Raw genomic sequence first — 13,858 nt, 5'->3', positions numbered from 1 at the left:
TGTTTTATTCATTGCTTCTCAGTTGCACACTTTGTGTTTTCGCTGCCAGGGAGGAACCAGCAAATGAATCACACTTTGAAGTCAGTTAAGCTGCCACTAGCCAACTCAATGGCACAAATACTGACCTGCCAACTTGTGGCATTCAGACCCCATACAGCTTTGCAGCACATGCATGTACTCACAGAGCTACCATAGCAGTTATTCACTGTGTGCAACACTCGTTTGAAAACTGTAGTCACAAATACTTAATCAATCTCGCTTGGTTACCAAAATAATAACATAAAACACGATTTCACTGGCCTTTTCCAATCCACCTCATTTTATTATTGTTTTTTATATTCTTTCATTAATGTCTGCAGAGTTTATTACAAGACCATTGAATCAGTTGTCTGCATAACTATCTCCTTGCACAAATGTGATGTAGTGGAGATCAGCACAGAGGCTCACAGAAAGAATGTTAGCGTATCTGGGAGGAAGAGGGCTATTTGAGAGAGATGCATCCTGGGAAAGGTGGTTCTTCTGACTCAGGTGACCTTGATGCAAACAGGAACTTCACCTCGCCACCTCTTGGGCCCCATTCTTTCTCTGCACTACAGGATTCCATCTCGTAGCTCCTTACAGCCACTGTGAGCGTTTGCATGATTTCTTACCCCAATACGTCACATGTGAAACCCCTCCTCATTGCCCATGCCCCTCTAATAGACCTACTATCAGGATTCTACATGTATGCCACCCAGGGCTGATACATGCAGACATTCAGAGAGTCTGCTTGGGAGCCATCAAACTACCCCTGCATTCAGTTGCCTGCTTTCCAGAGACAATATTGGACCAAATTAATGCCATGTTCCATTCTTTGTTTTGGTTTAATGCGGCCGGTGTTTCCGTTTAGCCATGCACTTTACCAGAGCCATAGAGCTAGAGGTTGGCCCTTAATTGCATTGGTCTGTTCCAGGATTCCCAGAGCTGGAGAAACCTTGATTGAATTTGGCTGCTGCCCGCTGCCAGGGAAGTACACTTGGTTGCTTTTAGCTGCCTCCACCTATGTGGGTGTGAGCTGGACGGATCCCATAAGCTCGATTGTACCAGGATAGGTTGTTACATCAACTAACTTCAATTGGAATTCCTGCTTCCTGCTCTTATGGCCAGCATTTTGAAACGTTCCTTTAGATCCTAAATTTGATCATGAAGATTGCCTGCAGTGGCTGATGTCCATAGGTCCCCCGTCTGCTCTTATAGCCTTGCAATCATCTCCATGTATACGTGCTGCCTTTCTACTTAAAGGGATGGTCTAGTAAAACATTTTATTTAAAAAATAGATAGGCAACATAAAAAAAAAAATACTAGCCTTTGTTTACTACAGCTGGCTGGCTTTTCCTTCATTAGTGCCGCAAAAGCAAAAGCCAGCACAGGAGGGCCTCCATTTCACAAAATGGCTGCGCCCATGTGCTTGCTTTTGCGAATTTTGAGCTTGAATAGCTCAAAATTTTACATAGGAAGTTTTAAAACGTAGAATGCTAGTATTTTTTTTTATGTTGCCTATATATTTTTTAAATAAACATTTTTACTAGACCATCCCTTTAATTGCTACAGCACCCTGTTATTCTAAGAGAATTCCTTCTTCACAGGCTCCCTGTGTTCTGAAAGTTGTGTGTTTTCTCTGTTTCTCTCTCTAGTCCCAGTTTTTTGCTTTCTAGTATTTTTCTCTTCAGTTGGCATCAACCTTGTGTACTACGCGTTCTTGTTTTCTTCTTCTCGCTTTGCTCGTTAACTTCTGTCCATAGTTGTAAGGTTTTGTTTTTCAGTGCTTTGAGTTTTCCGGTTATTTCACATATCCATTGAGTTGGTTGTGACCTACAGTAGAATCGTGGTTCCTGTGGCAGCACACATTGCCGACTTCCCTGCTATTCCTGATATATATACAATTTTTGCAATTCGATTCTATTTTTCCCTATACTTTATCTGGTTGTTCTATCCACTCTGGTCGTCTGTCTTCACTACAGTTCGGTCCACTGTTGTGTCTCTGTTCCAAAGCCATATACAATGTGACCCCTGATTTCTATCTATTGCAATACAACAACTCACATGTATTTGCTCTTTTCTTGTTCAAATTCTTTATAACAGAATGTGAGGGTTGAGCCATGCATCCCCCCACTATCCTTCTCCACTCACCCTAGCCCCACCCATATTGCCTGACCTCAACCCACCATCTACATTTTGGTGCTACATTTCGAGAAAAAAAAAACGACCAAATTAAATTTGAGCAGTTTTGGTCATGCAATAAACCCTCTACCTTGACCGCTGGCTTAGTCTCTGTTAGAGATCAGATAAGGAATTACTTTGTTGCTTTTGCATAGTCTGTTGTAGTCGTACCTGTCTCAGTATATGATTTCCAGCTTTACCTTACATTGAATAAAACAGTCTGTTTTGCACATCCAAGCTATGACTCTGCTGTATGATAGTTGATAGAGTAATCTGCCGGCATCAATCCCAAGGGATTCCTCAGCTCTCCCAGGAGTCTCTCTTTTCATATTCTAGAACATCACTTTCAGATCATTTCTCACTACTCAGTATATTTTCTTGCCTTTTCTTTCTCTCTGTGTTTTCCTTGCTAGCCGCCAACCTGGGACAACCTGTCCCAAGTTAGATCAGCCTGCTATGTGACCTGTTTGGGGAGGAAGGATAGCTCAGGGGCAATATGTTTGTCTTGGAAGCAAGACACTGCAGCGCAACACAGGTTTGAATCCCGATCCTGTGCTTAAAATCTACTTGTTGGTATTAAGTGCGTTATAAAAGAACAATTATAATTATAAATTCTGCTACATTCCAAGTGTAACCTCCAGAAACCTCCTCCCTGAGACATAATACAGATTTATTAATAACGGCACACCTGAGTTTACGAACCCAAGTGGGTGTGACTGTAACCTTCCAGCACCATAGTAGACCAGTGTCAAGATGTCATAAGCCTGTGGTATATTTCAAAGTAAAATGCTGAGAGGAAAGATTTCACTCACTGAACTTATTCTTTATTTGACTTTGCTCCATAGTTACTCCAACCCACTGTGATAAACGTCTGCGCTCCTAGTCTCTTGCTTCTCGTATTTCAGGGGTGTTTCCAGAAGTCCCTTTCACAGATGCTCAAAAACACTGAAAATAGGCATTGGTTGCAAGACTCACCTTCTGCGAGGCCCCTGCAGAACATTGTGCTTGTCCTTTATGACGACATCTGCTGGTTGTTTGGTGAACAGCAGTCTAAATCTTCATTTGAAATGTATTTCTTGGCTGTGTGTTATCCTTCGTGAGGATATCTGTTGCTTGTTTGGTGATTTTCAGTTTACACCACCATTTTAAACGTATCCCCAATCTCTGTGTCATCCAAACCAAGGGCATACCTTCGCCCTTTGGTGAACTGCAGTCTGCATCACACATTTTACTCTATGCCATAGTTCCATATTATCCATTGTGGCGACATCTGTTGGCTATTTGGTTTACTGCACCCTTCAATATACATTTCATTGATGTATGCGGCTTCACCTTTTCTATACCAGCCAGCTGCCAGAGGCACAACTGTTAAACATGCGTGATCATTCCAAAAAAAGTGCACCTTTTATTGAATGTTATGGATTGGAATTGTAGCTATTTTGTTATTGGAGCTCAAAGTACAGCTTGAAATTCAATAAAATCAATGCAGAAGCAGCAGGGAAACCAAACTATCTTTTTAAAGCATCATTCAGCAAATCTCTCCCCTACTTAATCAGCTCTACTCCCCCTTACAAAATGGCAGTTGAAGCAAGAGCGCTTTGACTTGGATGTACTGGCCATGCATGATGGTGCATCTGACCACACTGTGGCCTCTCTCCTTATGCATCTTCATAAGTTCATTAGCTAAGCTCGCAACACCGATGCCTAAAAAGACAACATCCCAGGAAGAAAGAGCTCTGGCCAAGGAAGTGTTCAGTAGAAAGATCATTCTTGGCCCTCTGTCAAGGCATACTTGCCCCTGAACCTTGTTATCAAAGAGTTTTTTTTCTAAAAGGCAGACTTTAATCAAGACTACTGAAAGTAAATGACCAGGTAACATTTTTCTTTACACATAGGGAACACGCTTAGCATCTTCATTCTTCTTCAAATGGATAGAATGGGGAAGGGCATTTCCCATTTAATCTTGGAGAAATTCCTGAAAATTAAAGTACACACTCACAACTACCCCCAGACTGCTAAGACTCACACATGACAACATGCATTTGGAGAACTGGAGATCTTTCTCCTTGTTTTAATCACAGTAACATTGACATAGTTTTACATAAGATGCTATAAAAAGATGTCTCTCCTGAGTCGATTTAGTATTTTATAGTGATCAACTGCACACTAGTTGTGCTTTTACTATTTACAGCAGGGTATGTTCTAGGGTTTGGGAGGGAGGGTTGGTATTTAAACAACAACAAAGTGACATTCCTAAGGCAGTCACATAGCTAAGGCAGTGATGGACGAGAGGCAGTGAAGTAAGAAAGCAAGTGACATGAGAACAGCATTGAGATGGAAGACCCCTAGAAAAGACAAGTAGTGAGGTGTGGAATGCAGTGAGGTAATAAAGAAGACATTGAGTTCAGAAAGGTAGTGAGCTAAGAGTGAAAATGTAGCCATAACCACCCATTCCACAGGCTGGGCCGGGTTTTAATGGCCCGAGGTCCAAGTCAACAAGGGTCCCGGTGTCGTTACCACCCATTCCAGCCTGTGGAATGGGTGGTTATTGCGAGTAGCGCCCCGGGTTGCCAATCCGGTAACCCAGGGTGCTGACTGCAATGTTCTTGTATGAATGAATGGGACACCTTCCGGCGTCCTGTTTATTTATACAAAATCCTTACTCAAGATGGCTGCCACCGAGCTGTAAGACAGGGGCTCCAAGCGGAGCCCCGCTTCCATTCCCATGGCGTCCAGCAGGGAGACAGAGTGACAGAAGTGGCAGCGGAGGCAGCCACAGCTGTAACCAAGTAAGTGGTGCTGGGGGGGACTGGACATTTGAAGGGGAGAGAAGGGAGGGTGGGGTAAGATGGCGGCGCAGGGGAAGCAACCATCAGGTTGTTTTGAACGTCGACTTGGATCGTGGGATTCAGTCTGCAATCCAAGAAACCTGATTGGTTGCTTCCTCCACCCCAGGTGCTAATAAACTGAGAACCATGGGCAAGTAAAATAGATAGAATGCTAGGGAAGGTGTTCGAGAAGGAAAAGCAGTGAGGTGAAAAAACAGTAAGATAAGTAAAGCCATAAGGGAAACAAGTAGGCAAGGCAAGAGAGGCAGTGATGTTGTAAGGGCGGAGAGATTTGTAAAGCAGTGAAGTAACATAGAAAACAGTGTGTTCAGCACGGCATTTGCATAATAAAGGAGCCATTTTAAAGGGCCAGCAGGATGAATAAAGCAGTGGGACAAGGTATACATTGAGGTAGGAAAGGCAGTGAGGTTGCCAGAATGTGGTAGGCAGCATGTATGAAACAGAACATAAACACGAGTATTCCACAGTAGCATTAGTTACTCCGACATTTATATAGGCATACCGAATGCATTGCCTTTTGTTTCAGACTATTTCACCAGGAAGGATCTTGTGAGAGCGGTCATCAAATCATTACATTATTTGCTTGCAATAGGAAGGTTCACTTGAAGTCACTATAAGTTTGTTTATGTACAGACGTCATGCTTACTCATGAGTCAAACAGGAACCTCATCTGCCTTGCAGAGATCTTAGTCCCTCTATCTGCCCTTGAGATGGTCCTCTCATTTTGAAAATGATCTTACCATAAACTTAAGCAATGAGCTGTGTCAGTAATCTTTCTCTTCCTTTCCTCTCTATGGGCTCACAAGCACACAGAAACCTCCATGCGGTATTGCAACACTATACAAGCACAGAATAAATCCTTTATTGAAATGCACTGCAGCTTCAATGATGTTATTGAAATCCACAGTGGCCTGCTCGAACATATGAATGTTCTACCCACATTTTATAAGATATATTATTTGCAGCCGGGGAAGGGCATGCAAACAATCAGGTGGCTGGAAGAGCAGGTGAGAATACACTGTGTACCACCCACTCTTTCAAGCCACCCGAGGCCCGTCCCCTGGTGGTGCCATCCTGATTGTGGGGAGACAACAGGGAGCCCCACTTACCTGCTAGACCGGAGCTTTGTGCTCCAGTCCTGGCGATCCTCCCTGATTCAGCCGCTACCAGTGAAATGGAAAAGGGACTAAGCCCCTTTTCCCACTAAAGCAGCCATTTTGTTTTGTTTTTTCTAGGAGATTGGGCTCGCATAATACGTGCTGAGACCATCTGATGAAGAAAAAAAACGGGATGCAACAGCTATTGCCCCCTTGTCAGGGTGCATACATGGTCGGTAATGGCCTGCTGCCCTGCCTAGGCTGAGGCTGGTGGGACGTTACCGGCCATGTACGCTACCCGACTCTGGGGTGATTGCTATAGTAGAGGACATCCACCCAATCACAAGAGTCTTTTGAAGCAAATGACAATCCCTATAGCTTTGTTATCTTCACTACAATGCTACACTCTTCCTCACAGTCCGGACCATTTATGTCCACAAAAATGATCCAACTATTGTATTACCAGCCATACAAGCCTGTTGAGGACACAAAATATGGAAGAATAGATCAGAATTAAGATTGTCAACACCGTCTTAACCAACAACTCATAAGGCTGAATTGGACTGAGTTGGACCGAGTTGGGTAACTTTAGGGGCTGATGTAACCCACACAACAGGACAGCTACAGTGCACAAATTGTAATCATTATCTTCAAAACAGTATCCATTATGGCCAGCTGAAGACTGAGGGGACCGTAATGTTAGAGAGCAAAAACTGAGGTGGAGACCAAGTATGCTCTGACTGTTCTGTCACACATAACAATGGGTAGGCTCAAGGGCATGCAAAATCCTTTTATGCTGTCCCTGTATCTGTCTCCAAAGCCAGCAGGCCCAGCTCAGTAATCAGCATCATTCCCTTCATCACATAGTTGCCAAACACTGTAGTAACTTGAGGGTTCGCGTGGGAAAGTGTCCTTGTTTGGTAAATACATCCACTCCTTTTCCTGCCCCCTCCTCTTGAGGGCGCCCAGACCTACTTCCACTGCTACAAGAAGGCATGGCTGAGGTTTCCATTGACCTGATCAATGAGAAGAAGATTGCTGTCCTGGAGAAGCAGAGATAGATGCATGCTACGTCTCATTGCTGTTCTCATCATGCTAAATCATGAGCCAAAAATGTGCTTCAACGCTCAATGGATCTCATTGAACATGGTCTACGGAACTTTATATGCATGTCCTCTTTGAACTTGCTCGATTTTTCGAAGAACAGGTCTTTAAGAGTCCATCAGATGAAATACATGACCACATTTCCAGAGTTTAAACCAGCTGAGTGAAGAGTTTCGGAGGAGACTGCCCACTACTTTTTCTCTTCATGTACCAGCCTTCAGGCCATCTCTTACCCTCTCCCCCACCTGAAGAGTTCTGTGATGGTCACAGAACAATGGTAGTTCCATCTTTGTCCTTCAGATACAGGCAGTTTGTAAGAAAACAAGCTCATGGGCAAATGCAGGGAATTTGCAATGCAGTCTTTCCGTGGACTGGCAGCCATAACAAAACGTGCATTTGAGCATGTCTGGTCCCACGTGCATCCAAGCAACCATCAGTTTGGTTTTGCTGTTACCGGTCCTGCTCGAATGCCTTGTAGTTTTCTGCCCTTTTACTTGGATTAGACGCAGGCTGGGGAGAGAGAAATCATTTGTCATTAGCCTCTGAAATATGTCAAAACAAAGCATTGAAACAGTTGCCTTGTTTACTTTCCCCGGCAATGTTAAGAGCAAAGTGAACTTTCTGTGTACAATGATTGGCTTTAAATTACACAAACAGAAGGACAGAAACATGCAGAAATCAATGATGTGCGAGTGATGTGAAAGATTGAACTTCCAACAGCCTCAATGACATGGTCGATGGTCAAATGGAAAATAAAACCTCCACTCTCTGGTTGATTTTCAAAGATGGCTTTGCATAAAAAACTACATATTAATCAGCCTCCCTGACACCATTCATAGAGTTATGTCATCAAATACAGTCATGAAACTTACAGAGATTCTTCATTCGCATGATCTTTCCCTACTCACAGCAGCTTCTGTCTCTCATAATTGCAGCCACTGCTTGGATCGTGTAATTTCTAGAGGCTATACTTTAATTCATCAGGAGAATATGCCAGATTTATGGTCTGATCATTATATGGTGACCTTTTCTATTCAGATAGACCACGTAGGCCCACATAAAACTCTTCCAACCATGACCAATCTATCACGTAGTACAAAAAGCTCTTAATATTATTACAGGTCCACATATACTTTCTGAACTGACCCCCTTTGCCCTGACCTCAAATGTGAAGATACTATCAGGCCAACATTTCTACTTTACAGAAAACCTGCAACACAATTGCACCTCTAAAATTCATCAAAAAATCTAAATATAAAAACAACATATGGTATTCTGATTCACTAAGGTATTTGAAGAAAGACTGCCGTAAAAAGGAAAAGATTTTGCTTAAGTCCAGCGATCCTAATAGCCACCAGGCTGCTAAAGCAGCTCTGGACATATATATATATAAAAAGGGATTTTTTGGGATAAATTTCGGTTTTTGAAAAGCCAGATAGCTCATGCTAATAACAAACCAAAATAACTTTTTATTATGATAAAGAATCTAGTCACCCCAGCTTGTACCCCTTTCTTAAAAAACTTTACTAGACTATAACCTATTCTCCAGCCATTGACCTATTGCAGGCCTGATTTGGCCGGCTAAGATTCTCGAGAAAGGAGTGATGGTGCAGCTCCAGAACTTCCGGGAAGCTCTCGCCATCCTTGATCATTACCAATATGGCTTTAGGCCAAGGAATGATGGTGCAGCTCCAGAACTTCCGGGAAGCTCTTGCCATCCTTGATCATTACCAATCTGGCTTTAGGCCAAGGAGTGATGGTGCAGCTCCAGAACTTCCGGGAAGCTCTCGCCATCCTTGATCATTACCAATCTGGCTTTAGGCCTGCTTATGCCACAGAAAGTGCCCTTGTGGCAGTCTGGGATGAGGTCCTTAGGGCTGCCCATGAGGGGGATATGACCATGCTAGTCATGCTTTACTTATCAGCGGCATTTGACACGGTAGACGTGGATATCCTCATCACCAGACTGGCTAAGGTGTCTCTGGTATCTGAGAAATCCCTAGAATTCTTTTCCTCTTTTCTTTCCAATCGGACTCAACAAGTTAAAATGGGAACCCATTACTCTGACCCTCGTTCTTTAGGGAGTGCCACAAGGGTCCTCCCTATACCCAGTCTTGTTCAATATCTACATTCAGCCACTACTAAATATCTTCTCTGAGCTTAACCTGAGCTATCATTTCTATGCGAATGATACATATTTTTAGTTAGGCTTAAATCTCCCTCAGAAGCAATCGAACAACTGCTAGATTGTGCTAAAAAAATAAAATGTTGGATGCTTCAAAACAGACTGCAACTGAATCTGTACAAGACTGGGGTTATTGTGCTTGGGCCAAAAAATCGATTGACTAATTTTCACTCCACTGTGTCCTGCCCAGCTCTTTTAGAAGTACCAATCACTTTTTCAGCTACAGTTAAAAATCTAGGCTGCTTCTGGCAGGCGATCTTAAGCTGCAATTTACATGTCAGTGAAGTTGTCAAAACAACGCACTATCAACTTAAACGTTTGCCTCTGATTGCAGAATCTGGCCAACCAGCTGTTGTCGGAACCCTGGTCAATTCGAAATTGGATCATTGTAATGCCCTGTTACTGGGCACTCCAACCACCCAGATGCAATGCCTCTAGGTAGCGCAGAGCTCGACAGTTAGACTCCTTTACAGTCTTCCTAGGTCTGCCCCGATCTCACTGATCCATTGAAATCTTCACTGGCTCCCAGTTCAATAGAGGATCCTTTTTAAAATCCTAAATATATGAATAAAAAATCCTCTGTCTGATAAATTAGTGCATTCATGGCACTGCTCCTAGTTACCTTGCCTCAAAAATTGCTCTTCATTACCCTTCTTACTCACTTCGGTTCACCGGTCAATATCGTCTGACTGTTCCATCTTTGGTTTCATGCCCCATGGCGATAGACGTTTTTCTATCGCCGACCCGCAAGCATGGAATTCTTTGCCTGCTGAACTCCGGAAAATGGATTCACTGTCCTTGTTCAGGAAAAATTTCAAGACCTATCTGTTTCAATAACTAATTTTCCCTCGACTGACTATTTTTCTTCCATCTTCCATTTAAACCACCTGTGCCTAGATGCAGTTCCTGCTTGCTTCCTCCGGGATATGCACAATACGAATCACAAAATGAAATCAAGCATACCAGTTTATGCCAGCTAATATGTGGCCATTCGTCATTGAACTTTTGCTTTACTGTCCAAACACCTGGGGCCTAAATAACAAAGTTGTGCCAGGAGCGTAACAGGCATTAGTGCCCCTATAAGCACTGGCAGTACAATTTCATTAAACAGATGGGACTGCAGCTGCCTGTGCAGACCCATTTCATGAAAAAACGTCCAGGTGCTAAGTAAGCACTCATGCATGCACAAAAGGTTACTGGGCCTGATAACAAGTTTGCCGGTCCGTTAACAACAGTGCCGATAATCTACCAGCACCGTTGTTACCGGACCGGCAAACTACAAGTTTGTGAGCGGGTGCCTTTCAGCCCGCCAGGTCTGACCTGGCAGGTGGTACGCCACCCGCTCGCAGACCTTGATGGATGCACCGGCACCATTCATGAATGCTGCCGGTGCATCCTTCCTCCCCATTCCCATTGAGTCCTAGGACTCAAATGGGAATGGGGGGTCATTTTTACCACGGGCCACGGGACCACGGGGGCTGTAATGTCCCGCTAATTCCCCATTGCCGGGTGCTGGTAAAAAATGACTCTGGCAGCAGCCGTGCCATTTTTGCCAGCACGGCTACCGCCAGGGTCATAATGACCCCCACTGTCTTGTTGGTATGTGGATGTTCCACAGGAAATTGAGAGTCTTGTGCACGCTCCCATTATGGAAGAATGTATCTCTCTTGTGGAATGCACAAAATGGCCATGAGAGATATTTTTGGAGGGACCTTAGAAGTGCACCAAAACCCTCTGTTCTTCCTCTGAAACAAATGTCAGCGCTAATGATGGGTGGGCTGTGGGATTCCCTCCAATTGGCAGGCTGGGGGAGACCAGCAGAAATTCTGCCATTGCGACCATTGTCCTGCCAACAAGTTTTGCATATGCGCCACCCAGTGTCTAGTCAAATGGTCGACAGACAAATGGTCCACACAATTTGGTCGACAGGACAAATAATCAAATTTTTTGTTTAGTTATATATATTTTTTTAGGTTTTCGTTTAGGGAAAAAAAGTGGTTTTTAGCAAGAAAAAGGGGGTGGGGGAGGACCCCCCCCAACAAAAACAAAAAAAATGTGAAAAAAACCAAATTCGATCATTTGACCTGTCAACCTTTTGGTGTCGACCATTTGTCCTGTCGACCATTTAGATTCAACCATTTGCCCTACAACCGCGCCACCCACCTCAAATCTTTGAATATGCACCACCCACCTCAAATTTGACAGAGGGTCATAAGGACCCACAAGAGCACAGGGAGTGAGAGTAGCCAGGCGGAAAGTGTAGGGTGGGGTAAGGCCATAGACATTTTAAAACGTGGCACAAAGGAATTTAAATTCGATATATTAAGAAATGGGTTACCAGTATAGATGGCAAGAAAAAAGGAGCTATGAGGTGAAAAAGCAGGTTATAACTAAAGCAGGCTATACATGTTTGTGGGATCTTATGGCGGATGGAAGGATACCTAGGTAGAGCAAGACGGATAGTCGAAGTAGAGTGTGAAAGGGTGTTTGTGCATGGTTTAGACAATGGAAGGAATTGAGGTATTTTTGTTTTGAGGGTGGGGTAGGCCTCAAACAGCAGATTCACCAGCAGAGCAGCACATCAGGGGTTTGATTGCGAATGAGCAAATGCCATTTGCGAATGTGTAAAAACACATGTGCTTGCCACCATTTTTGGCAATTACTCCCTTGATAAGTTTTCTATGGGGAACAGCAGGATATCAGCTATGTTTTCCATGAGGAGAGGTTAAAAAAAGCAGGACATAGGTATGTTTTGGGTGGTAAGTGGAGCAGGATGGCCTCTGTCGTATGACATGAAATATTGCTAATTGTGTACATAATCTGTACGCTCTCAGACACTGTGGAGTTTAGTGTCTGTACAAAGGTACTTGACGCCTCTCTTCTTTCACAGAGCTCCTCGGCCAGCCAAAATATCATGATCATTATTTTGAAGGTACATTTATGCCACTTTTCCTTCCCAAAATGGATAATAATTGCCCACTCAGACTATTATCACATCCCATTGTGTCAAAGGACGCAAAGCCCATGACCAGAGCTGACTCTACCCAAAGATTTGAAGATTATGCAATTTCCAGTAACCCTGCTGCGGTTTTAAGCAACCTCACTTCTCCCGTTGCCACATCCCAAGTTGGATGTTGCCTTACTTGGCATTATCCAACATACTGCCAGAGCATGAGATTCAAAGCTTTTGTCCCTTCCAAGTAGAAACAGTGCTGTGGCGTCCACACGCACATCAGGCCGGTGGCGTGAAAAGCATGCACCTTCCACAAAGTACTAGAGCTGTGGAGGACAAACAGCCTCCGTTTCAGGCACTGTTTATAAAGGAGTGGACAGTCAGCAAGGCTCTTCTTCTGAGTGCATGTAATTGGGTCATCCCTTAAAGCAGCGGCTGGCAGGGTCCTATCTCAATTATTTTGAAGTCCATGCCAATCTTCAGATGAGCTAGGTGAGAATTACAATGAGTGCAGCCTCAGAGCGGAAAACCAAGCAAAGCAGCAATGGCATATTCCCTGTCACTCTAATGCCACTGGGGGATCTGGTGAGCATCCCACTGAATTGTAAAATCCTGGCGAGCTTCCAAAATGAACCCATAGTAAATTCATTGAATGTGCATTGTTCTCATACATATATCTTGAAAGCCTGTTTGGATTTGACCATTCGGTGAGTCCCTGAGGCCAGCCATAGCAAAGTGTCAGTCTGGTTGGAATTCCAAAAGCAATGCCCCTGTTTGCCTCTTTACAGGAAGATGTGGAGCTAAGATCAGGATTGAGGACAGTGTTGGTCAAAGACAGATGCTCTTGAGCGGGGCCTAAGCAATCAAAAGATGCACATTAAAGGCATGGTCTAGTAAAAATTTTTATTGTCCCAACGGGTCGGCCATGTTTTTTTAAGCCTAAGTGGCTCGATTTTAGAAAACTTTCCTATGGACCTTACCCGAGTTTTCGTCCATTAAACGCACGCGAAAACAAGCACCAGGGAGCCGCCATTTTCTGATAATCCTATCTTTTCCCCAATCACCCTGGCTGACCTGCTTTTGCGGCACTAAATCAATTCCCCCGCCCCTGAGCCTGTCATCAGCAGACTCGTACCGCCCATTTCCCAACGCCAAAGCATGTCTCGTGTCAACATTCGCTGCGCTTCAGCTAATGACGTGTCGCCATGGAAATGGCAGGACGCCTCTCTCCTCAATAAGTATAAACAGACCGTTTCACAACACACAGCAGCCGATTTTTGATTCCATTCCTCTCTCTGTGTTACTTAGAGTATTCTGTGACTCGTTTCAGTGCTCTGGTCAGCTACCTGCGCTGCTTGTAGCCCGTGTGAACAGATACCAGTACCACCGCTATCAATTATTTTAGTTTGTTTAACACACAATGGCTACAATAATGCCCTACATGTACGAGCCCGAGTATACCAAGGAGGAA

General features: G+C 43.9%; 1 protein-coding gene across 2 annotated transcripts in view; it reads right to left on the bottom strand.

Moving 5' to 3' along the window:
* Positions 1-4,240: 4,240 nt before the first annotated feature.
* Positions 4,241-13,858, bottom strand: part of LOC138577796 (FYN-binding protein 1-like) — a 565,956-nt gene continuing 556,338 nt past the window's right edge. For both annotated transcript variants that reach the window (XM_069649655.1, XM_069649656.1), the window contains one exon: positions 4,241-7,759. In XM_069649655.1, the coding sequence (XP_069505756.1) occupies positions 7,749-7,759 (11 nt within the window). In that variant the 3' untranslated portion in view covers positions 4,241-7,748. The remainder of the gene's footprint in view (positions 7,760-13,858) is intronic.

This window comes from Ambystoma mexicanum, chromosome 1p, assembly GCF_040938575.1.
Source record: "Ambystoma mexicanum isolate Mex_15411 chromosome 1p, UKY_AmexF1_1, whole genome shotgun sequence".
NCBI lineage: Eukaryota > Metazoa > Chordata > Amphibia > Caudata > Ambystomatidae > Ambystoma > Ambystoma mexicanum.
The sequence above is the reverse complement of the archived record's forward strand: the minus strand, read 5'-3'. Positions and strand labels throughout refer to the sequence as shown.